The 26190-nt window shown below is 54.6% G+C and overlaps 1 protein-coding gene across 7 annotated transcripts in view; it reads right to left on the reverse strand.

Moving 5' to 3' along the window:
• Positions 1 to 26190, reverse strand: part of COL27A1 (collagen type XXVII alpha 1 chain) — a 150262-nt gene that overhangs the window by 90391 nt on the left and 33681 nt on the right. For 6 of the 7 annotated variants that reach the window (XR_006334568.1, XM_043870591.1, XM_043870588.1 and 3 more), the window contains exons 6-12: positions 22537 to 22590; positions 21039 to 21092; positions 11699 to 11743; positions 10987 to 11040; positions 10512 to 10556; positions 7198 to 7251; positions 6265 to 6309 (exon numbers count right to left, since the gene is read on the reverse strand). Coding sequence is in view for 6 of the 7 variants with exons in the window: in XM_043870591.1 (XP_043726526.1) it covers positions 6265 to 6309; positions 7198 to 7251; positions 10512 to 10556; positions 10987 to 11040; positions 11699 to 11743; positions 21039 to 21092; positions 22537 to 22590 (351 nt within the window). In the remaining variant the exon portion in view is untranslated. The remainder of the gene's footprint in view (positions 1 to 6264; positions 6310 to 7197; positions 7252 to 10511; positions 10557 to 10986; positions 11041 to 11698; positions 11744 to 21038; positions 21093 to 22536; positions 22591 to 26190) is intronic. The other variant, XM_043870590.1, reaches the window with a different exon arrangement.

The following is a 26190-nucleotide window of genomic DNA, read 5'->3' on the forward strand; positions in this document are numbered from 1 at the left end:
AACCGGATGCCAGCCCTCCACCACGCGCGGGCCTCTCCAAGCCTCGGTTTTCTCTGCTGTACAATCGGGGTCCTGAGAGTTTGAGCCAAGATGCTGCATGGAGGGCAAGTCCCTGCCGGCACGTGGAGGCAGCAGCCATGCCAGGGCACCTCTCTGAGGCTTAAGCCAAGACGAGACCATCAGAATCAATGGTCAAAAACCCAAAGAGAGACACTTATGTGGACAAAATGCAGCCTGAGGAGAGCCAGTGGCTGATGATGGTGGGGTGACAGCAACGACAGAAACAGCCCCACGACAGAGGGCCTATTATTGGCCCCATTTTCGAGATGAGGAAACTGAGGTCCAAGGATATTAGGAAACTTGTCTGAAGTCACACAGCTATGGAATAGCAGAACTGGGATCTGAACTCAGGCAGTCTGACTCCAGAGACCATTCTCTTGGCTGTGAATGAACAGTGAGTACACAGAATGGGCTAGAGCAAGCCTGTGGCCTCTCAAGGGTGCATGAGAGCTCTAGGCTAATGCGTGAGAGGGAATGGCATTATTGAGGCTCAGGACTGATTCTGGTTTATCCGTTGTGCTCAGCGGCCTCAATACCCAGCCCCGTATCCACCTTTTCTCCCTTTCTTCAGAGCCAAGCAGATGACCTAGAAATCTGGGGTAATTAAGGAGACACAATAATCCAAAAAAGGGCTTCCCTGGTGGCTCAGATGGTAAAGAATCTGCCTGCAATGTGGGAGACCTGGGTTTGACCCCTGGGTTTGGAAGATGCCCTGGAGGAGGGCATGGCAACCCACTCCAGTATTCTTGCCTGGCAAATCCCATGGACAGAGGAGCCTGGCCTACAGACCATGGGGTCACAAAGAGTCGGACACAACTGAGTGACTAGGCACAGCACAATCAGAAAAAAGACAGGGCTTTAAAAGAGCTGGAATTGGCATCCAGATCTGCGACTGGAATAATCATAGATGGTCTAAGATGGAAAGACCCTAGCTGTTCTTGGCATTCAGCACCTCATTCGTCAGTGGGGAAACTGAGGCCCAGAACCTGCCCAAGGCCCCCTCACCTCGCTAGCTTGCAGCACTCCTCCACCGCTAAGCAACACATCCCAGTTCCGACACTTGCCCAGGGCCCTGACGCTTGATCCAAGGGATCCCAGGAGGTGGCGGTGGAGCTGGACGCACACCACCGCTTCCACCCTGCTTGCTTCTCCCTGTCTGGCCGCGCCCGCCCGTGCACAACATACACCAACAGCCCGGCCGATGGCGGGAGCTCCGCAGGCCCATGCTCCCGGCTACAGCAAGCTGGCCCGAGGCCCAAGGAATGAGCTCGGCGCCCTGCCGGGCCCCAGCCACGTGGTTTCTCCACTTCCCCAGGTCAGGCCCCCCTGGGGAACTGAATGCCTCGTACTTTGAGCAGAACAAGGCCCAGGAGGAGATAGAACCAGGATCCAGGGCGAGACTCCACATTCTCTCTTGGCTACAGCAATTCAGAGGAACAGACGCCCAAACAGGGACGGTTCTCATAACCACATCTGTGGCCGGATGCCAGGGGCTGAGGAGGCCTCTGAGGGCCATCTTCTCCGCCCCCTCCCTCCAGCCAGTGTCTACACTGATGGCCTGCTCCAGAAGCTGAGATGTCAGGGCAGGGATGCCTACAGTCTCCAGAATCAGAAGTCCTGCTACGTCTTGAAGACACAGCTCGCTGGGCGGCGAGATGGTCAGTTCTGCCCCACCCACCTGACAACTCACCTGCCCAGCTTCCCCTGTGCTAAGGAAGAAGTGAGATGTTTGCAATCCAGCCTCTGGTAACATTAGGCCTTAGCTTTTGATAAACTCTAAAACGCCATCACACGCTGGTTAGGTGCTAACAGTGGAATTCATAATAATCTCGAGGAAAAGCCTGCAGAAGAAACTTGCAGGGTTTACAGTCTCTAAAGTTGAGAAGCTCCTGCACAGGTTTGATCTGTATCCTTCCTAATACATTGACAACAGCCTGTATTCTTTTCCAGGAGATGCGTGCCCTCCGAGTGCTCCAACAGGGAAAGACTCCTGAAGATCCCTGCATCATTCTCTCACGACGCTGAGCATGTCTTCACCCTACCTTCTGATATCCAGCTGGGAGGGAATCCCCCCACAAGGAGTCACCGTAGGGAGGAAGGAGGAGGGAAGAAGGGAGAGTGCTCAGCAGGATCCCAGGGTTGCCAACAGCCCTGGGGACAGTTTCAGTTCCAGTTTTGGACCCTAGGGATCACACCCCCAGCTCACAGCGTCACCAGCGCTTAGAACCTTCATCTGTTTTGTCCTCAGTTTCTCCGTTTGGAAAGCACTTTGCTCCCTGCTGCCCTCAGGCTGAGAAAGAGCTTGAAGCCAAAACTGAACTATGTGAGAAGCCCTGTCCTGCCCCAGACAGGCATGTGGCCTTGGACGAGTCCCAAGTGTCCCTAAGCCACACACGGAGGGAACCGGAGCCAAGGCTGGACCTTTCCAGCTCTAAGCTTTAGGGTCTGCCTGCCTGACTCGCTACACAAGACCAGTCCTGGCAGGTCTGGCCAGAAGCCACGAGAGAAGCTGTGAGCAGGGGCTGGCCTTGCCAGGCATTCCAGCAGGCTTGACAGCGAAGCCACAGAGTGCAGGACAAGAGGATGCACTGTGGCGTCTTCCTAGGCCCCATGAGATTCTGCAAGGCACGGCTCTGTCCCCAGCCGTGTCACTGCGTCGTGCTCCTAACAGGCCAGCAGAAACCTCTTCAACTCCAGCCAAGCTTGTAACATCTTATATTTGGACCCCTCCTCGGGAAACCACAGCACATTTCTCTTCTAGCAGGCGATGTGAGATGAGAGCTCTGGAACAAGCTTTCCTTTGGAGGCTAAAGCGGGAGCAGAGAGGAGAGGGGTGACGTGGAGAGCACTCTGCCTGAGCAGGCAAGGGTCCTGGGTTCAAGTCCGGATTCTGCCACCAATGTGCTGTGTGACCTCGGGTGAGTTTACTGGCCTCTCTGAGCTACGTCTACTTATGCGTCTGACCGAGAGGTGGGGCCAGGTCATCACTAGGGTTCCTGCAGCTCTGATGTGCTCTGACCTCCGCTGTGTTTCACAGCTCCCATCCGCAGAAGACTCCCACACAGCCTCCTGATGCTGAGCAGGCCGTACGCATGGGCCTGAGGTTTTGCTTGCTGGAGAGAAACGGACCACAGCAAAATCACCGCCAGCCCTGCCAGAAATGAGGCCAGCTGCGATCTGGCATGAAGGGATTCAGCTCATTCTCCTGACATTTCCTCTTGGTAATAAGTGCCTAGAAATCGTCTGGCCCCAAGCTTTTGACCAAAGGAAAACCCATTCACAGAAGAAGCCCCCAGCTCCCATCAGGCAGATCAGGGGCTTAGGAGCACGTAACCGGGGGATGGGCCTAAAGACCAGGCAAGGAGTGTGCGGGCCAAGGGCGCAGCAGACTGGGAGGCCAGGCAAAGGCACACGCAAAGCCCAAAGGACTCAGGGATATAAAGTCTATTCCATACACATTAAATCATTCCGAGGCAGACCCTGCCCATGTGCTGGCCAAGATGATTGGACCAGAGTCAAGCAGACTTTCACGGCCCTCTGGGGTATTGTATGGCCATAGGGCTCCTTGGCGGAATGGGGATGGTTCCTCGCACACACGCCTGACACCCCAGTGCCAGGGAACACCCATTATGGAGGGCAGGGTGGAATCTTAGGGAGTTAAAGGCACAAAGACGTGGAGTGAAGGGACAGAAATGAGTTGTCTGTTACAGGGGTTGAAGCGTGGCAAGGCCTCAGAGGGTCTCTGGGTACATGGCTTTGAAGCCACGGTTTCCTTACCTGGAAAATAGGTAATCAATCTTAACTCAGCGAATCAGTATGAGAACCACATGTAGTGGTTCAAATGCCACGTAGGTAGCAGGGTCCGGGAATGTGTGCTTGGTCACGTAGTTATGTCTGACTCTTTGTGACCCCATAGACTGTAGCCCACCAGGCTCCTCTGTCCATGGAATTTCCCAGGCAAGAATACTGGAGTGAGTGGCCATTTCCAACTCCAGGGTCTCTCCTGACCCAGGGATTGAACCCATGTCTCCTGTGTCTGCTGCCTTGGCAGGTGATTTCCAGGGCTGCACTGAGACATTCTACCTGAGCCAACTGCTCCCACTCTGTGACTGAAACTTTGGGAAAACAGACCCAGAGAGGTAAGGCCATTGGCTTAAATTCACACAGCCCAGGCAAATCCTCAGTCAGTCACAAAACTACAAATAGAAACAATGACTGCTACTATGTATTGAGTTTTTATTCTGTGATAAGCACAATGACCCCATGAGCTAGAAGCTATTACCCCCATTTTTCAGATGAGAAAACTGCAGTTCAGACCCAGTAGTACTCCTGCCCCAGGGCCTTTGCACCTGCTCTTTCCTCAACCTGGAATGCTCTTCCCCACAGCAGCCACAAAATTAAAAGATGCTCGCTCCATGGAAGAAAAGTTATGACAAAGCTAGACAGCATATTAAAAAGCAGGGACATCACTTTGCTGACAAAGGTCCATATAGTCAAAGCTATGGCTTTTCCAGTAGTCATGTATGCATGTGAGGTTGGACCATAAAGAAGGCTGAGCACCGAAGAATTGATGCTTTCAAACTGTGGCATTGAAAAAGACTCTTGAGAGTCCCTTGCACTGCAAGGAGATCAAACCAGTCAATCCTAAAGGAAAATTAACCCTGAATATTCACTGGAAGGACTGATGCTGAAGCTGAAACTCCAATACTTGGCTACCTGATGTGAAGAGCCAACTCATTGGAAAGACCCTGATGCTGGGAAAGATTGAGGACAGGAGGAGAAGGGGACGACAGAGGATGAGATGGTTTGATGGAAACACCGACTCAATGGACATGGGTTTGAGCAAACTCAGGGAGATGGTGATGGACAGGGAAGCCTGACGTGCTGCAGTCCCTGGGGTCGCAGAGTCAGACAGGACTGAGTGACTGAACAACAATTAGCCCTCAGGCACAAAGGAACTGTCAGCCGCAGACTGTTTTAGGTCTGAGGGTGAGGTACCCCTTCTGTTAATTCCATAAGGTCAGGACCTGGATGTTGCTTTTCTCTGTACCCCCAGACTTGGCCCCCAGAGGGTCCAGATCCCTATACTACAACAGGTAAGGCATCATGATCACGCATGTCAACCCCAGAATCACAGTCAACCCCCTTCCTGGCCACCCTTGAATGTTCCTGGCTCCGTCGCAGCTGCCTCTCACCTTCTAACCTCCCCCACTATCCCTTCTCCATCAACCACAAACAAAGGGAGGCCCAGACCCAGAGCTGAAGATGGTTCCAAGCCCAGGAGTTAACCTGCGGGGCAGCAGCAGAGAACCTTAAGCCACCAGCAGGGGCCGGGCCTGAAAGAAAGATGCCTCAGTTACAATCCTGGGTCTCCTTCGACCTGACAACGAGACCCTGGACGTATCACCCCACCTCTCAGAGCCTCAGTTTCCCCTTGTGAAAAATGAGATCATTGGAATCTTCCCCCCAAGCGAAGATTCTAGGACTCCACTTTCACAGCATTATTGCCAACTAGTGAACTTGAGCCAACACTGATGTCAGAGGCCCTGGACAAGAACCGAGTTAGTGTCCTGGCTCTGTTGTCAAACTGTGGGCAAGTTACTTGAGCTCTCTGGGCCTTGGCTTTTTCTTCCTGCCCCACAGATGCTCAAACAAAGGGAGAAATCATTTCCATCTACAATGGACAATCAGGGTCAGAGCTGGTGAACTGGGGTTCCTGCTGAGCCCCTCTCGTGGTCACGTCTCCGGTGGGCCTGCCCAACACCCCAGGGTCCTCTGGCCTTGTGTGTGCGGGAGTAAAACAGGTAACACCAGGACAATACAGAGACTGAGTGTTCTCAGACAGAGAAGCACAGACACCCGGTCTAGACAAGGTCCCCCAGCATGGCACTCATGACCCAGACAACAGAAGCCCCTCTGACACAGAACCGCCTTGCAGGACAATTGCTGGACGCGCTGAGAAGCTCCATCCCAGAAGGGCCCAGAGTCCTCAGGAGACCCCAGCCCCAGCCGTGCAGCAGCCACTGAAGTGTTCCGGCAGCAGGACACGAGGCCCAGACAGCCCCCCAGGCCTGCCCACACACTCAAAGCAGAAGAGCAGAGAGAAGCAAAGAACGCCCAGGCCATGGGTGGACAGGGCCACATGGCCAGTGGGAGGTCAGGTTCACCCATAGAATCTGCGTAATAGACACGGAAAATCTTTACCGGCCTACCCATCTTGCCCCTCTTGCCAGGAACGCCAGGCAGGCCCTGTAGAAGGAAACAGGGAAGAGATCAGCACAGGATTCCAGCAGGAGACTTACAGCGTTGCTCCAAACCCGCCTCTCTTCCACCCACAAGAGAAAGTCACAGTAGGCCTGGCGTCCAGTCCACAAACACAGCAGGCACCCGTGATGGGCACGTCGGACGGATGGTCCTTAAATGCGGTCCTCAGAGTGAGGGCCTGCAAGGACCTGAGCTGGGGAGATCCCTAAGGAAAGCACCCAGGACTCTGGTATTCAGCAGATACTCAATACATGCTCACGCTGCTTCCCTGTGATTCTTATTCCCCAGCTTATTGATGAGATTACAGCTGAGTCCCCAGATGTAGGCTCAGGTGGAGAGGGGACAGAGCCGGTCCAGAGGCAGGTGGGGCCCACCACCTCTGCCCTGGGAACTCCAGCAGCCCCGGACACATATACACAAAGGAGCGCAGTGTGTTCAGGAAAGGTTCACGTAACTCGTGCCTGGTGGGATCTGGTCCATGGGCCATATTGATCGGAAATACAAAATAAGCCCACTTCTCATTCGCCAAAAGCCCTTCAGGAGCTCCTCATGCTCTCCGAACAGTCCCTCTCCTAATCTCGGTTCCTGGGGGCCGTGCAGCTGTGCCCAGGGGCCCCCTCCAGCCCGTCTCCTATCCGCATTCCTGCCTTGCGCTCAGAGCTTCGTGCTGTCAAACTCGCCAGGTAAGCTTCTGTCCCTGACTTTGCACATGCTGTTCTCTGTGTCTGGAAGGCGTCTGCCTCGATTTCACCCCTTTGTGGACTGTTTAACTCTGGGGCACCTCCTCCAGGAGGGATTCTAGAACTTTTCCAGGCTGGCCCGTGGCAGAGGGTGGTGAGGTGGGTGAGAGATAAACAAAGAAGGCATACTCACTCGCTCGCCATCGGACCCTGGCAGGCCGAAGAGCCCCGGGAGTCCAATGTAGCCCTAGGCAGAGAGCAGAGGGGAGGTCAGAAGGGCTGGCTGGTGGGGTGTGGCTTGCCCGGCCCGGCCCGGCCCCCTCTAGCTGCACTTTGGTGCCCGGCTCCTCTTCCTCGCTGGCAGCGGCGGCGGCTCCAGTGGTTCCACGATGACATAGGCCTTGAGGCAAGTGTATATGCCCATGGACTGCATGGTGCTGGCTTCCACGATGTAGTCCAAAGGCACATACCCTCACGCCAGGGAAGGGCGCGGGCGCTCGCAGGGGAAGGCCCGCCCCATGCCGGGGGCTCCTGGACCTGCTGGAAGGAAGCTCTCTGCCGGGTTAGACGCTAGGGCGGCACCAAGCCCTACCCACCCTCCCAGGGAGGCTGGAGGGGGGGGGGGGCGCTCGCGGCTCCCTCCTTCTAGGCCTCCAAGGCCGTGCACGTGGGGCTCGCATCACCCTGGACTGCCTGAGTGTGGCCGGCAGGGACAGCCGCTGCCACCCCGGCATGCTGGCATCCTGCCAAGCATGTGTGCCGCTGCATCCAGCCAGCCCAAGGACCCTGCAGATGGCCCATCCTCCTCCTCACTGAACAAAGAAGACCCCAGCTCTGGAGAGAAAGCAGCACAGCGAGACAGGGGTGGAGTCTGGAGCGTCTGCCCTCCAGCCTCTATCCACTCCATGCCCTCCATCAGGCATGCCCTTCCCACCCCCACGACTGCAGAACCAATGCTTTCAAGCCCAGCTCAGAGGTGCTCTCCTCTGGCTAGCATCCCTGATGCCTCCAACCAGAAGCAACCTCCTGCCCTCTCCGCGGCCCCCTATTTATACCCCCTGCATTAGTGCATAGTTGCTTCAGTGTCGTGTCTGACTCTTTGCGACCCCAAGGACCGTAGCCCACCAGTTTCCTCTGTCCATGAGATTCTCCAGGCAAGAATACTGGAGTGGGTTGCCGTTTCCTCCTACAGGAAATCTTCCCGACCCAGGGATTGAACCTGCATCTCTTGTGACTCCTGCATTGCAGGCGGATTCTTAAGCACTGAGCCACCAAGGAAGCCCCTATTTGTACCCCACTTAATAGATTTATGGCTTTCTCTTCTGTATCTTCCTTATCTGTGTCCACGTTTCATGGCCTCATTAGCCTGGGAACTTCTCCAGGGCAGGGACCTAGCCCAGGGTTCCTATCACTATCTGTACTCTCTAGATGTTTGTGAAATGACTTCACTGATTGAATGGCCATGAGTTTGAGCAAACTCAGGGAGATGGTGAAGGACACGGAAGCCTGGCATGCTACAGTCCATGGGGTCACAGAGTCAGACATGACTGGGCGATGGAACAACAACATAAGCTAACATTTACTGAGCACAAAGTATGTGCCAGACCCACTTCTCCATGTTCTGCAGGCATTTCAGGCATCTACTGTGCCCTCTCCACACCCTTAGGAGGTAGGAATTATTAGTCAGCCTCCTATAGAGGTGAGATCATTTAGGCCCAGAGAGGCTAAGTGACTTGCCCAGAGTCACACTGCTGGAACGTAGCAGAATGTGGTATTTGAATTGAGGTCATCTGACTCCCAGGGCCTGGGCCGCTCTAACCACTTTGCTACTCTGCCTCCCATAAAAAACCAACCAGTGCAGGCTCACAAGCATTCCTCCGTCCCTAGAAGAGGTCTGGGGGCCCCCTTCTCGGCATCATCATAACCAATGATGTTTACTGATCCTTCCTAGCAGGGCTTATATACCAGATTGGCAGTGATGGGCTCAGAGAGGTCCAGAGATGTGCCCAAGCTCCCACAGCTGGGTAATGGCAGGGTAGGTCTCCAAACCAGCTGCCCTGACCCCAAGTCTGTGCTCTGCCCACTTCATAAACATAAGGCCGCTGATAGCAGGATTGGGCAGGCAGCCTGAGTGGCCCTGGCTCACCGAGGCTGCTCAGGGCCCTGTGACCCTGAAAAGGGGTGTGCCAGGGTCAGACCAGCAATCCCCCCACATGTGGCCTCTAAATGCCACAGCAGGGCAAACGGCAAGCAGCCCCAGATGTTATTGGCCTGCCTCGCTCCTCCAGTGCTCCTGGTAGATCAGAGACCCCGGGGCTGAACCAGGAAGCCCTTCTCCCTTGGTTCAGGAGGCCCCTCTGGGGCCAAAGCTCATGGGAACAGTTAAATAAAGGGAAGGAGGGGGAGACCCAGCTCCTAAGACAGGAGCCTCCTCAGCCCCTGTCTGTCACTGCCCCGCCCCCATCACCACCATCATCATCATCAGTGACATCATCAACACGTCCCGGGGAACTTTCCCACCTCCCAGCCGCTCTCCTAACATCCGCCCGTCAGGACCAGGAATTTGGGCTGAGACTGCAGCCATAAATAGCTTTGGCTCAGGCTTGAAGGACACGTCATACCTGACCTGACCTGGCCTGACCGAGGACTGTGTGACCCACTTGCTGAGCATTCTTTGAGAGGCAGGCAGCCCTGCCCTCCAAATACCTGGGTCCTCAATTCCATCCCCACCTTAGGCAAGCTGTGGGAACTGGGGCCCCACCATGAGCCCAGTTTCCTTGTATACAGAAGACAGGGTTCCACCAGATTGCTTCTTTAGTCTTCTAAATTCCATTTTACCCCCATTCAATTCACCCAGAACCTTCTCCATTGCCCCACAACGCACCTGGGACCCCCCTCAGCAGTATTTGCTTCCAAATTCCTAGCATCCCCCTAACCATGCCAGGGGTAGGAATGGACATCCCTCCCACTGGAAAGATGGGCAAACAGCCTGCTGGCTACTCAGGGTTTGTTTCAGGGGCCGTGAAGGAGGGACACAGGAGATGCTCCATCAGCCTCCAGGCCTGGACAGCATTCACCCATTGGTCAGCACTGCCCTCCCTAAAGGGTGATACCCCAGCCCTCAGCAAGGTGCAGGAGTGAGGCCTCAGAGGATTCCAGGGACAGACAAAGTGGCCCCAGCTTTGGTTCCCTACTGATTGGACTTGCTGGGAGACACAGCAAGCAAATGTGTGATTACAGCAGCTGGACCGCAGCTGAGGCCCCAGCAGATCCGTTGCTGCCCAGCCGCCTGGCCGTGGGCACCAAGCTGGCCCCAGGGTTCCCCACCATGTAGCCATCCTGCTGCCCCTCTGCTCTTGGGAGCACTCAGGCAGGAGGACCGAGGCCTCAGCTCCCCCAGGAGACACTGCAGGCTTTACAGCCCCGATCGCCCACCAGGCCCACTGGAGGGACAGGAAATGCCCACCCGGGGCCCCAGGCAGGTGGCACTTGCCAAGTCGCACTTACCCGGCTGCCTTTGGGCCCAGGGTCTCCTATGGGTCCAGGCAGCCCCTGAAACACAAAAGACAGAAGGGCAAGGACATATGGAGACGTTCTAGCTGCTGCCAACAACCCAGGCCAAGTCCTGTCTACTTTGGCTTCAGCTGTTCCTCTGTATGACAGGAGTGGGGTTACACTCCTGGTCTTCAAACTGAGCCCCCAGCTACCCCAGGGCCCCAAGCAGGCGGCTGGGAAGAGCTTCTGGAGCCACACCCCCACACCCCAGAGCTACTCTTTCTTCTGTGTCCTCCTGAGCATCCTTGCCCTGCTGCCTTCAGAGAAGGTTCCTCAATACAGCCCTCTGAACAGCCCTTTCCTTCAGGGCCCCCCTGGCAGGTGTAGCTCCTGGGCCCCCAGCCCACCGCCTCCCTCTGCCTGGGGGCACCCGTGGCCAGCTCCACACCACCACGGCCACAGAGCTTCCAGAAGCCATATACTGCACCTGCCTGCCAGGGTAACCTTTGGCCCCTGGGCTACCCTCGGGTCCTGGCTGCCCCTGCAAAGGAACAAGAGAAGCATAAGGAAAGGGGAGACCCTGCCCAGCTCCAGGTCTGGGGGGCGGTGGGGGGCCGGGGTTTACAATGGACAAAGAGAAGGGCAGGAATGTGAGACGAAAGTGGAGGGAGGGGAGGCCATCGGCCTGCTGGGCGCCCCCGCTAACCCACCCTCTCCCCCCAGCCCACCCTTTTGAGAAACCGGTCCGACCAGCTCGGAGGGACAAAAACCCCTGTCCTTGCAGCCCAGGAATAAAGCGCTGAGGGGGCCTGGCTGGGCTCTCCCACGCTGGCAGCGGCTGATGTTTGACTTGGGCCAGGGCAGCCAAAATTCCTGCAAACCCCGTGGCGGCGTGTATAATATCCCCTAACATCGCCCGGAACAGGCCAGCTATTCATGGCTCTAACCAGAGTCCAGCGGCTCATGCCAGCACTGGGCCGGCGTGGACTCCAGCCCTTTCAGGCAGATGTGGCTGGGGGAGAGGTGGGGTCGGGTGGGGGCCCTGGGTCGGGTGGGGGCCCCAGCGGGATGGGAGGCAGAGCCTCCTGGCTCTGGAGCTTACTCGTGGAACCAGGCAGGGTGGGGTGGAGGCCAAGGGCAGGCAGGGGGACTGGAGCAAGGGAGGACGAGGAGGGCGGGGCTGAGGCTGCAGCCCTCACCTGTTCTCCGGGGTGCCCCGTCGGTCCAGGATAACCCTTCTGTCCCTGCGGAGGGAAAGAAACCACTTGAGCCTAGGAAGACACGTCTGGGTCCGGGGATCGCAGAGGCCCGGCCTTCCCGCCTGCCTTTGCAGCGCTGCAGGCACTTTGGCAGGGACGCATGGCAGCACGCGTTTGAGAACCGCGCTCCGAGTGGAGACATGTACGTTAGGCATCCTGCAGTTTCCTCTCCGTCATCAATGGTTCTTAGACCAGAAGACAGCAGGGGCTGATCCCTCCTTGGGCAGGACTTGTGAGCTGAATTAGGATACAGCAACTGGGAGAGACTGATGCTGCTATGACCACCCTTCTTTCCAAGCCCAGAGAGAATGTAAGAACATTTGAAGCAGGGCTGGAGGGATGTCTAAGTGACGGGTGGACTGATGAGGACCTTAAAGTCTGCTGGGAATTTTCTGTTGGAACCTTCTCATTAATCCCCTATCAGAAAAGATCTCACACCTATTGACCGATTGTGTGACCCCCAAATAGCTACCCTCCTTCCCAGTGATTCCAGCCACTATACCAGGGGGAAAGAGGTCACTAGATTAACTGAGAAAGACTCTGGTGACGTTTCAGTACCAACCATGCATCCTGTCCCCATGGTCTAATTCCCATGGTCCAAGGCCAGGTCTCCAGGTCAAGAGCATCAGAATGAGTGTGTGCCTTCAGGTGGCACTGGGGGCGGCCACTTGGACGATTTCGTGAGTGTAAGGAGCTCTTTGCAGGGAAACCCCAGACTGCAAACTTCCCTAAGGTTAGGGCTGTTATGAAACAAGACGGAGCAGGGGCTTCCGTTTCAGACAGTGTGGTGGAGACAGGGTGATCTCCATTAGACGCCCCCTCACAGGGAGCCCTGGGCTGGGTCCAGACCGTCTCTGACTTCCTGTGCAACCCTGGAGCGGTTGCTGCCCTTCTCTGGTTGTCAGATAAGGGAGTCAGAACTCCGAGTACTCTTCAGTCCTGGTGTTCTGGAACTCGGGAGTTCTAGGGCTCCCCCAGCGTGTTTGTCACTCATTCATGTCTGACTTGTTGCAACCCCATGGACTGTAGCCCACCAGGCTCCACTGTCCATGGATTTCTCCAGACAAAATTACTGGAGTGGGTAGCCATTCCCTTTTCCAGGGGATCTTCCAGACTCAGCGATTGATCCCAGGTCTCCTGCATTGCAGGTAGAAGCCCTAGGGCTCCCCCAGGCTGGTGATAAATGAGACTCTAGACTATACACACACACACACACACACACATATACATATGATGTCTGTGAACCCCCTCTACCCACTGTTGTAGATCATCTCCATCCTACAGAAAACCGAGTCTCGATGAATGGAAGTCACTTGTCCAGAATCCCACTACTAAGGAGCAGCGGCTCAAGTTCACCACTGGGTCCTTCTGACACCAGAGGCCACACGGAGAGCTTCGCAGCCCCCCTGGGCATGTACAGTTCATGCACATCCACAAACACCCACAGGCACACACGTTTGGCACCCCCGCAGACCCCCAGAAAGCGGCACTCTTTAATTATAAACAGCATCGCTCTGATCCAAGAGGTTTGGAGAGTTTACGAGCATTCCTTCTGCACCTACTCATGCCTCGAGACTGCTCAGCATTGTGATTGCATCTCAGACCTGGGGCCCGTGAGGTTGGTGCAACATGGCTGGGTGAGATTCCTCCAGCATGCCATTCGTCCCCAGTGGGCAAACTGAGGCAGAGGCCACAGCCAGCAGCCATCATGCAGAGTGGTTAAGATCTCTTGTTTCAGATTAACCTGGATCCCTATCCTGCTTCCCTACTGGCTGGAGGACCTGGGACCACCTCTCTGAGTCCTGGTTTCATCTTGCAAAATGGGGTCCTAAGGGGTTGGCATTGTAGACTACATGATATAATGTGTGAAGCACTTAGCACCACATTGAATTCAAGAGCCCCATAAAGGCTAGCTGCTGTTAGTAGCATGATCTTTATATTATATTCATTCATTCAACAAACATTTGCTGTACTTTCATGCTCCAGCCCCATTCTAGGCATTGGGTGAAAAAGAAGACAAGATCCTTTGCCTTAACAGAATTTACAGTCTAATTAAGTAGATATAAAAACAAATAAATATAAAACATAATGCCTCAAGGATTTGCTTACTTGGGGGTAGAGTTTCAGTCTTGCAAGACGAAAAAGTTCTGGCGATCGATTGCATGACAATGTGAACATACCCAACACCACTGAACTGCACACACAAACAGGGTTCAGGTGGAAAATGTACGTGATGTGTTTCTTATCGTCGCTGAAAATGAAATTCTAAAAAAGGGATCACGTGTGGCAATGACTAGTGCTGTGGAGAGACGTGAGCAGAGGACAGAGGGGCCCACGTTGGGCAGGGTGGTGACCACGGGTAAGCAGGCAGGGGAGCTAGACACAGGGCTGGCTCTCTGGGGAAAGGCTTTCCAGGCAGAGGGAACAATAGGGGCAGAAGCCCTGAGGCTTGAGATTGCTCTCAAGAAAGAATGAGCCCTGTGGGACTGGAGCAGAATGAGTGAGGGGTGAGGGGCAGAGTGACGAGATGGTCAGAGAGGAAGCAGGAAACCAGAGCATGCCAGGTGGAAAGATGGCAGGAAAGCAGAGGAGGATTGTGAGCAAGGATGTGTCATGGACAGGATGCACGACCATCATCCTTTCTCCACTTGAAGCCTGCAGATGAGGAAAAACAAGCAAAGCCTTTTCCCACGAAGAGCTGAGTGGAGCCCCGAGCTCTAAGCTGTGTGACTCAGCCCAGACGACTGCCTTCTCTGAGCCTCTCTCTGCCATCCTCTGCTGCCTCAATGCCATAATGCAGCCAGTGCAATAATGGAGCAAGAATCCCAAGAGAAGCGAGAGAGAGAGGAGCCTCACATGCTCCTTTGGCTTCCTCTGCAGCCACAAAGAAGCTAGAAACCAATGCTTTGGCAGACTTGCCAGTGAAATCCCAGGAGGAGATTTCAAGTAAATCTCCTACTCAGGATGCAGTGAAAAGGAAGTGAATGACCATCGGGGACATGGACAGTGACTCACTCTATGCCTGGCCCCGCACTAAGACCTAGATACATCAGTTCATCAACAACCTGCTATCACCCCTGAGAGGCAGGAATTACCAGGCCCACCTGCCAGATGAGGAAACTGAGGCTCAGTGAGGTAAAGAGGCCACACAGCAGGCTGCGAAGTCCTATGTCCTAACTGTTGTGACCCCAGCCCACCTGGAAGAGTCACAGGGACACCAAGGGAAAGACCCTCTTACAGACTCGCCTCCCCAGGTCTGAGCTTGTGGATCACTGTAGCATCATAAACCCACTGTCTGAGTTGGAAGGGACCTAAGTCATCAGTTTCACAGCCTCCTTCATTGGATACAATGAGAAACCGAGGCTCAGAGAGGTAAAGGCACGCGCCGAAGGCTAGTTAGCAGGTTACGGCCAAGCCCAGACTGTTCCCCATGACTCCAGACCCACTGGGCTGGGCTTTGTCCAGAAGGCCACAGTTCCTAGGTCTTTTCCAAACCATGGGCCCTGAAGGGCCTTGAACACTGCCACGAACCCGTTTCTCCTAGCGGACTGGGAGCAGCTGAGATTGAACACAGCCAAGACATGGGGTTGGGGTGGGGATGGGGGTTCCTACACTCCCTGGAAAGCACCTTAACGGTGTTTACCAAACTGGGGCCAGTCAAATAGCTTCAAATGACAGGGCCCCAGGTCTTGGAAGAATCTAAACCATTACCTTCTCCAGGGCCCCAGCAATTACGGGGCGGGCACTGACCGCAAGGTGGACCCACGGGCAGTGATTTCCCCACGGGTGATGGCTGCCTGACGGGGACAAGAGGAGAGCAGAGGCTTCAGGGGAGTTCCAGGGACCACAGAAATCTGCAAGGGGCCTCTGGCTGCTCGGCAGGCGGGTCTCCACAGGACCCGTGTTTATAATAGAACTCGGGCTATATTTTGGTTTGGGAGCCAGATTAATCATTGCTTACAATGCACAAGTAAAAACCAGACATCACCTCACTGTTACTGCAGACAGTCTCCCTGTCAGCTGGGATGCTATTTGGGCTTTGGGCAGGGAGGGGAGGGGGGTCCTGTCCCTGCCTGGGGGTCCTGAGAACCAGCCTAGACCTCTCAGCTGATCGCCTCTCCCACGCTGATCTTGAAGGCTCCACCTCAGCCTGCACGAGGCCCCAGCTTCTCTCGCAGTAGAATAAAGCTGACCAGACCCGCTCAGCATTCCATGAAGCTTCCGGCTAAACTTCTCTACCACCCTGGCAGCCCCCAGGCCACACTGGGCGGCCGGCAGGATGAAGAGCCCCAGTCAACAGAAAGGGTCAGTTGGAAGAAACATCCGCCAAGAGGCAGAGTGAGTCACGACACCAGACCCGCCAAGTTCCCGCTCCTCTCTGGACCTCAGTTTCCCTAGCTGACCTCTCAGCATCCTGTTGGCCCTAAAACAACAGGATTCTGTAAGATTCTGCAATGTGATGCGTGGCTTGTCTGAAAGCACAGTACAGTCAGGCATCTGATGCTGAAGTCTGCTCAGTGGGTACCTGAGACAGGTCAGAGCAGAGAGGTAGAGTTTCTGTGCAAATCCTTCATTCATCTGGTTACTCCTTCATTCCAAGGTTTGCGGAGCCCCACCAACGGGGCAGACTCTATCTTAGCACTGAGAATGCACAGGTAAACAAAGCAAACTTGCTCTCTACCTTCTAGAACAGGATATTAAACACATACGAAGCGGAACAAAGCAGTACTGACTGCTGGGAGAGCGCAGACAGCCAAGCAGAGGAGGTGGTGGTGTAAGCCGAGGCTTGAAGGAGGAGCCACGTTCGCGAGCAGAGGGTCAGCGGAGCGCAGAAACGGAGCCGGAGGGGCTTCCCTGGTGGTCTGGTGGCTAAGACTCTGTGCTCCCAAAGCAGGGGGCCCGGATTCAATCCTGGGTTGGGGAACTAGATCCCACATGCCACAACTGAAGATCCCACATGCCACAACGATGTGACCAGTAGAGCCATTTAAAATAAATAATTTTTTTTAATAAATAAATTTTCTTTAAAAGAAAAAAAAAAAACAAAACAGAGTGGGTATGGGCACCAGAAGATCAGAACAGCTCAGCCACAGGGGGAATCCAAGGAGGTCCTCAGTAGGGGCGCTGCATGGAACTGGGGGTGCTACATGGAACTAGGGGTGCTGCTTGGAACTGGAGGTGCTACATGGAACTGGGGGTGCTATGTCCAGATAGAACTGGCAGTTCTGCAGAAAAGCAGGAGATTGCCTTAAGATTTGTCAATCACACCCGCCCCCCAAACATCCCCAGATAACTCCCTCTGCCTGCCCACTTTACTACAGATTCTCAGACAGTGGCCAACGCAGAAGGCAGAGGGTGGGCTCATGGGCAGGGTGAGGGTGGCAGGAGGGAGCCAAGAGGAAGTTTCAACTTGGGTACCAACTTTATTCCATCAGTCATGTCTACCTGGAGCAATGTGTTAAGAAAGAGTCTGAGGCTGAATTAGGCTTGGCAAGAAAGAGCAGCTAGTTATGTCTGCCATGGGCAGAGGAGGCAGGGAGGTGTGGGGCGAAAGAGCAGATGTCTGGGTCCAGCACTGTGCTGAGCCCCACATGAGGAAACAGAGAAGAAGAGGCCCTCCTCTGTGAACTTGCTCTAGTCTGACAACTATGCCAAGAATATCAACGAGTTGCCCGCTAGCCAGAAAATGCAGAGTCCCAAAGAGGCTGAGAAAACGGGCTGGTGTGAGAAGGGAGATACGAATTCTGCCTGGAGGTGCTGGGCAGATACTCTTGGAAAAGACGGCATGTGAGGGTAGAATCTGATACATGAAGATGAGGAGGGAGGGGAGAGCCTGCCAGGGGAGAGCCCAGCATAAGCAAACACAGGGAGGCAGGAAGCCCAGGGCACACAGGGTGGATGCTTCGAGGGTTTCTTTGCAGCAGAATTCCTTGGTCTTGGCACCACTGACGCCGGGGACTGGATCAGTCTTTGCTGTGGGTGGGGTGTGTGTGCCATGCATGACAAGATCTGTAACAGCATCTCTGCCATCCACTCATTCAAAGCTAGAAGCGCCCGCTCCCAGGGGGTAATGATCAAAAATGCCTCCACTGTGAACTGTTCCCTGGAGGCAGCTGAGAAGTGCTGCTCTATAGGAGAGAAGGCAGGGGGATTGGACTAGGGACAGCATGGATTCTGCCCTTCCAAGGAGCAAACAGGGCTCTGGCAGCCTTCTGGGCTAGAGGAGGGTGTGTGTGTGAGTCCCTAGTCCTGTCCGACTCTTCGTGACCCCATGGACTGCAGCCCACCAGGCTCCTCCGTCCATGGGATTTTCCAGGCAAGAGTACTGGAGTGGGGTGCCATCGCCTTCTCCGTTACTGAGGGTGGGAAGGCTCTTATTTAAGAAGCTGTTTCCATCAGCATTGTAGAGAGGGAAAGGGCCTGAAGGTTAGAAGACCTGAGTTCAAATCCCAGCTCTGCCATTTAGTGACCTTGGCAGCTGTGTCCACTGACCCAGTGGCTCTCGGCCTGGGCTGCCCGTGACGATCTAGTGCTCTAGTCCGCTTAGACCAGCTGAACTGGAACCCTGTGGAGGTGGAGGACAAACTCCCCCAGTGGTTCTCACACTCAGAGGGGCTGGGAACCAGGGCTGTGGACTTCACTCTCCGAAAGCCCCGTGATCTCACTGGCATGTAACTCCTATGTTAGCACAGGGCCAGGTGCATAGGCACATCTTTGCGCAATGGCTGGAAGAGTGAATGAGTGAATGAGACCTATTTGGGCCTTAGTTTTCTCAGCTGTAAAACGGGCATAATACTGCTTAACTGCTGGAGGCTATTATGAGGAAGAGATGTGATGAGGAACAGTCAGCCTTTCTGTCACACTAGTCAATATGAGAAACTCCCAACTCAAAGTCCCTTTCTCCCGCCTACTTTTCTCCATGGCCTTTTTCATCTTCTAACATATCTCGTGTTTTTACGATTTTTGTTGCCTCCTTCCTCCCACAAGGCTGCAACCTCTGGGGATCGGGGGTTTTTGTCTCGTCATTCAGCTCAGAGGCCTGCACGCTTCCTGACACACACAAGACAATCAATTCGTTCTGTTGAAGAAATGAATGAACAGGGCTACTGGTGTCACTATGAGGTGACACCAAAATCCAGCGTGCTGACGAGCAAAGGGCATGCTGACCTCACCTCTCAGCCGCTGATGTTCTTTCTCGCTCAAGGCTCCCCACATGAGATGATGCAGGCAAACCACCCAACAGGATCAGTGCAAAACGGCTACTGTTGTTACCGAAGATGCTTGCGGGAGGAGAGACTACTGACAAACAGGGATGGTTCCCGCTGAGGTTGCCCACCCCATTGGTCTGCCTCTCTGACCCCCACCACCGGTCAGGGGTCCCTGCCTTGAGATCTGAGCGCCCCCATGATCTGCCCACCACCCACTGTGAGCAGGTGACACTGGCCAGCCAGACCAAACTCCTCCGTGTTTGCCTAGACCGGGGCCAGAGGGACTCGGTGGAAATGGCTTTGCCAAATCGTTTTCCTACCACCCAGAGACTCTTCCTTAATTTAGAAAAGATGTCTCTCCCTGCTCAGGTGAGCTGGTTCCCCTAGGCTGGGGACTCTGGGCCTCCCTGGACATCTGCTAAGAGCAGGAAGGCTAGAACCCCAGGCAGGAGCCAGTCCAGTCTGGTTTTCCATCTCCCGCCTCCTCTGCTAGATTCCTACTCCCGTGCCAAGCGAGACCACCACTGGCTGCTTTATGAGCCAGGACTGGAAGAAGACTTTTCCACTCACACCTCATCCATCAGAAAGTGCTGGAGCCCAGAGAGGAAGTGAGCGGGGAGAGGGAGTCCCTCTGCATTCTCTGAGCCAGAAGAGACCACGTTTCCCCAGCTCACAGACAGCCACGCGCTCCTGTCTGGGTCTGGCTTCTTCAGATCTGCAGCAAGACCCGTTCTGGCCGAGGAGGTTGGAAAAGAAGGGGTACGGTGGGGGGGGGGGGGGGGGCAGTGATGTTCCATGTCCACCTGTGCCACGGGGACCCTCAGAGCATGGACAGGATGGAGCCAGGAGATGCCACGGCTGCCCGAATGAGAACCAGATGGCCAAGGAAGAGGGCAGCTGTGGTTACAGCTGGGAGCCAGCATGGATGCTCAAGCCGCGGCCCTAGGCTGATCTACGGAGTGAAAACCCATCAGCAATGGGGGATTTTCCTGCAAAAATAGCAGCTGACCCTGACTCTGCACTGTCCTCCCTACTACACACAGGCCCTGAGTGAGGCTCTGTGGGAAGAGCGACAAACCAGTTTTGCATGTCCTGGTTGGCGAGGCTGGTCTGGGGGCCAAAAAGAACGCCGTGTAGATGGACTATGAGTCCTCGAGCAGCGTAGAGGCTCTAGAGCCGAAAGCTGGGGTTCTCGAAGGGCTTCCTGGAGGGGGCACAAGTAGAGTTGAGTCTGAAGGATGGGACACCCTAGCTGCAAAGTTGGAGAGGAATTCAGGGGCACAGCCAGCCAGAAACCCACCACCTAGGAAAATGACAGCTCTTCCTCCAAAGGCCATTAGAGAGGTAACACCCCCTGCCTGACTGATGCAGTGATGGGGTGGGGGCGGATGAGATCAAAATGCACAGAGAACTCTCTGCCTCTATAGGGATTTCCCTGCAGTATATGGGAGGGATGAGATGAGACCCAGAGAGGTTACTGACTTGCTCCAGGTCACAGAGAGCAAATGGTGGAGCAGGGAGCAGAGTCCAGATGCAGCTGACCCCAGAGCCCACTTTCTCAACTTCCAGGCTCCAGACCTCACTCCTGGTTTACAGCCCCAGGGAGATCAGGGACAGGGGAGCAGGTAGGTCATGGTCACTCCAGGTAGAAGAAGGCTGAGGCTCAGAGAGGGGATGTGCAGGTCCCAGGCCCTCAGCTCATGGCAGATGGAGCTGAACTTATGGGGGCTCCTGGCTCTGACAGTATTCCTTCCACCACCAAGAGCACCCTCAGGACCTCCCTGGAGCAGCTGGGCTGCAAGAGGAAGGACAGCAAACCAGCGTCACTTCTTGTCACATCTCACTAACCATGGTGGGGGGACCTGCTCCAAGCCAAGGTGCTCCACGCCCCTGGGCAAGCACAGACCCTCAGAAGCCTCTCTCCCCTCTGGCCACCAGCCCACTGCTGAGGATCTGGGCCAGAGCTGGGGAGAGGCAGGCGGACAAGCGGGCAGCACACAGCACTCCTGCCTGAAGACCCGACTTGCTAGGAAACCCACTGGGCAAAGCAAAGCACCAACACCAAGGTGTACCTTTCGTCCAAGGGGTCCTGGATTCCCAGTGAGCCCGGGCAAGCCCATGTCGCCCTGAAAAGAGATGCAGAAAATGGGGTGAGATGAGGGAACAGGAGAAGACACTCATTGAAAGTTCGGCCTCCCATGGCCAGCGGTTTGCTAACAGGATTCACGGAGGCCTAGAGGCCTCAGAGGAGACTCAGGTCCTCTGTGCAGGGTGAGTGCAACCGAGTGGGCAGGGGACCCAGTCCCTCCTCACTTGACTCAGTCGCTCCATTTGATCTGTTATCTATGTTGGACTTCGGCAGAAGGTACCATCTGGGGAATGGGTTACACTGCCAAAAGCATGTTTGAAAACCACTGCCCTGGAGAACATGCAACCTGTTTCAATCGGCAATCCCTCTCCCTCCCTCCTGCCCATGCTGGGCATGGTGGCCACCCAGGAGGGGGGATTTCTGCCACCACCATGAGACCCAGGAGCAGACAACGCAGGAGCGGGAGAGAAGCCTGGGCCCCTGGAGGTCATCCAGCCCGGGTACAAAGTCTGGTCTGCACCTGACCAGCTGCGTAGCCTCCAGCCACCTGCCTCTGGGGCCTCTGTTTCCTCCCAGGCAAGCTAGGCCCAGCTGCTTGGCTTATAGGCTTCCGAGAATCCAATGGGAGTGCATGTGGATGTATATATACAGGAAGCGTTTGCTGAGTGAAAAAACTTCTCACGAAGATGTGAAGGAATGAGCCACCTGTGTCTCGGAGAAATCAACAGAAGCCGCCACCTTTAAGTCCCCACGCACCAGAGGCTGGGCTGAGAATCAGAGTCCTTCCGGTCAGGAGGGCTTTGGGGTTGTGTCAGAAGGAAACCAGACTTGAGGGCTCCTTCCAGAGGATGGGTGTCTGGGATGCGGGGCGACCTTACTTGGAGTTCTGGGTTCCCCTGCTCTGGCCTGACCTGCACTCCCTCCAGGCCCCTTGCTTAACTTACAGGGTGGACGCTTCAGGGGCAATGAAATCCTTGGGCCTAACTCTTCTCTCTCCCATGGGAGAACTTCTGGTCTCAGCGCTTCAGAGTCAGGGAGCCCTGCCTCTCCAGCCCATTCCCTTCCACGTCCTGAAAATCCGCAGACCTGAGTGTCCAACTAACCAACTTGGAGGGGTCTTCAAATGTCTGCTGGAAGCTTCCTGGGCATGTGCTACCAAGAAGCTTCTGGATGCCGAGGGCCACCTAGCAGGCCCTGCAGAAAACCCACTGAGAGCATGAGGCCAAAGGACATTCACCAAAGCAATGTCCACAGGTCACAGTTTTTGTCGGTTTTATTGGCTGCACAAAGGAAGAAGGCAGCGGGGATGGCTTTGGGTTTGGTGCAGGGAGAGCTGAAGGGCTTCAAAGAGAATAGACCATGTCCTTTTCTACATCCTGCCTCCGGCCTTTTGTTATGCAGGGGCCTCTGTCTGCACATCGGCGGTTTCCCTACCGTCCACTCCTCCGCTTCCCTGAGCGCTGGGGTCCCTGGAAACCTACCTTTGCCCCATCGTGGGCCTTTCCTGGTGAGAGCCCGGGGTCCCCTTTCTGTCCCTGAAACAGAAACAATTCCACTTTGGCCGCCACATCTTCTAAAGAGGATATCTCCCCACCAACTCTGCTCAAATCCCTGTCCTCTGCTTAAATGCCCTCCCCTTCCACCCCACTCACATTCCTCCACGGGGTCCTCTTCAATCCCATCAGTCCCTTCAATCCCCTGCTCAGCTGCCCACCACCCTACTGACAAAGTCTGAACTCCCCCTTGGGTGTCCCAAGTCTTCCATCATCTGGTCCCACCCATCCTATTCAGAACTCCTCTCCTCCTACCAGCCCAGCCTGTAGACGGGGCCCCTGTGCCCCATCCCCAGACCACATTCCTCCACCAGAACTTTCACATTCATGCTGCTGGGTCCTTGTGCAGGTAGTCACCCCCAAGTAGAAAACCACTCCCCCCTAATCATCATTAGCCAAACCAGAAACATTCCCAAGATGCAGCTTGACTGCATCCTCCCCCACTAACCCGTAGATCCTGGGCCCACTGTACAGGTGATGTGTTCTCCCAGGGCTCTCAGAGACCTTCTGAGAGACACATCCTGGAGGTAAGCTTGATACTTTCTGCTTTTCCTAGCCCCTGATGCTCACACCTCACCATCTCAAATTACCTAGAGCCAGTGCACTAACAGCCACTTAATCTATGTATAGCCCTTCACAGTTTGCAATATCCTTCACCCCACCAGGTTCCCAGAATAGCCCGATGAAGTGGACAAAGGAAGTGTTATTACCCCATAACACATTCAGGGAAACAGGCCTGGAGAAGGAAAAGGACAGCCCAGGACCCCAAGTTGAGGCACTGGCAGAGCTAAGACTAGGACCCTGAATTTGCGATTCCCAGAACAGAGACCTGGGACCCAACAAGTTAGAATAGGCAGGTAAGAGCAGAGAAACTGACAAGTAGCATGTCCCCAGTCAGACCGGCATTCCTAGTCCCAAGCACACGGGAGCATCCCCATCACAACGATCCTGGCTCCTAAGAGCGCGTGCTCAGGGAAGCACGCACCAGCTGTGTCTCTCACAGCTGAAGAGGGCTCTGGGCTGTGGCCCGACCTGATTAAATGACTCAGGAGACGGTCCTTTGAGAAGTCAGTCTCCTGGTCTCTGTCCCTTAGCCTCACTCCCCAGCTCCCTCCCCAGTCTGGGTCCTGAGTCAGAAGTCCTGGGTTACAGACTCGCAGCAGGGTCTCAAGCAAGTGACTTCACTTCTCTGAGCCCGTTTCCTCACCTTTAAAACGCGGGCTGCACTGCGCGCGCGCGCACACACACACACACACACACACACACACACACACACACACACACACACAGAGGTCTGTGCTCACAGACACACATGCACACAGACACACATACACACACACACATGCACACACACACACACGGGGGTAGGGGTACACATGGCCGCCTGGCATCCAGGTTTCTTGGCAAGGAGCCAGTGCAATGACGGATGTGACACGTGGGGAGGGTGGTTTGGCCAACTTTAATTAGTTCCCATTTGATTCTTTTCTGTGTCAGGACCCAGATCTTCCAAATCCGGACTCAGTCACTCTGCATGAGAAATCACTGCATTCCAAACCAGAACAAGCCTTAAAAGAGTGAGGGCGCCCTTTCGCTGCCCACCTACCACGTGCCCAACACTGGCCCACTCAATGCAGCACCTCGCCAGGCCTCTTACACCCACTTGTGGCAACACAGGACCAAGCCCCAGATTCAGAGGGGCTGAGTCATAGCCCAGGGAGGCGTGCAGATCAGAGGCCAAGTTTCACTAGGTCTGACTAGGTCCCGGGTCAATCTGACTCCAGAGCCCCCACTTACAAATGGGAAGCCTAGGTGCCTCTCCCACATGCCCTCTGGCTGCCCCAGGCTGCAGGCCAGTCCCTCCTTGCTAGAACCCCAACTCTCTGTCCACCGAGGTCCCTCCAAGTCACTGCTGCAGGCCTCACCTCTAGGATCAACAGCCTCATGCCGCAGCAGCCCCTTGTTGACACTCTCCCAGCCTCGGCGTTCACAAGCCCAGCTCCAATGCCTTTTATGTCCATGTGCAAGGCCAGGCCCAGGGCCACCCAGGATTCCAATGGCCAAAAAAGGATAGCCACTTCTACCCACCCCGCCCTTGCCCACCTCGCTCTGCAGCCAATAGAGGAGCTGGGCTTAAAATGCTCTCAGGGGTGGGCCTTTGTGCATCCGGTTCTGTCATCTTACAAGGGGGGAAACTGAGACCCAAAGGGATGCCAGACTGGTTCCTTTGCCCAGAGGCCATATCCGGGGGCATTTTCGTTTCTATGGACTGCTCTCTGCACTCTCAGCAGCCAGTGCCATGTTTGGGACTTAATCCCTGCCCGAGTACAACAAAAAAAAGAACTGAAATTTATTGAACATCTACACATCCTACTGTGCACACTGGAAATACCATGGTGGGGATCAAGATACAAGTCGTGCCTGTGGGGACCTCTCGAGGGAGAAATCAGAGACTGGTAATGCTGATCTGCTCTAGCATTTTCTGAGTGCTCTTCTAAGTCTTCAACGCATAAATCTAAAAGGGAGCCATAATCACTATTTCCATTTCACAGATGAGGAAACTGAGGTACAGAGAGGGTAAGTAATTTGCCCAAGATCCTATAATTCATAAGTGGGATTTTGATTCAGAAAGTCTGCTTCCAGAGCCCAAGATCTTTACATTTCAATACATGAGAGATGAAAAACTATGATCAGTGATACGTCCAGTACAGGAGGAAGCTGGGAGAACTTGACCCAGACTGAGAGTCAATCAGCCAAGCTAAAGCTGGAGGAAGACAAGAAGCGGGGCAGATGCAGTGTAGGCTCCAGGGATGCTCAAGGCACCCTTGCTCAGCTGAAGGTGTGACTTCTGGGATGCAGAAATTTATCCATCTTCCCAGCCAGACTCCTGCAAATTCTCCAGTAAGAGATATAAGGAATAATAAAGTCTAATTAATTGTTTACACCTTGGTGAGGTTGAGGACCTGGGTACCAGACCCAGCTCTCCAGTCAATGAGCCTGTGTGATCTTGGACAAGTCCCTTTCCCTCTGTCTGGAACAGCAGACTCTAGTTAACAGAGACTTGAGGAGCTAGAAGATGGTTAGGAAGGTATATACTAAACCAGAAATGCTACTAACTATGAGCTTCTTTCTTGCAGGTGAATGGAAACTATGAGCTTCTTTCTTGCAGGTGAAGTTGGGAACTGGTTAGATGAGGCCTCAAGGGGCTGAGACAAAGAAGAAGCAAACCATGAAGGACCGGAAAATTCTGGGCCAGAAATCCCCTGTGCAAGTCATCTTTTGCAAGATACATGATCCCGAGTACGTAGTACAGGGCCCGGCCTAGAGGAGGCATCAGAAAAATATTTCTCAAGTGAGAAAATAAATCAGTGGTGTCTCAAGAGACAACTCTAGGGCGAGGATTGGGTCAGATCTGGCCCCAGCTCCGGAAGGTCCTCTGAAGATTCACTAGGTCTCTCACCATCACTACTACTATTTCATGTGTTTATAAGTTCTGGCCACAGCAATAAGGCAGGAAAAACAAATAAGGCTACTAACCTTTGAGGAAAAGGAGACAAAAATATGTCCCTTTTTTGCAAACAATAT

The sequence above is a fragment of the Cervus elaphus genome, chromosome 16, assembly GCF_910594005.1.
Source record: "Cervus elaphus chromosome 16, mCerEla1.1, whole genome shotgun sequence".
NCBI lineage: Eukaryota > Metazoa > Chordata > Mammalia > Artiodactyla > Cervidae > Cervus > Cervus elaphus.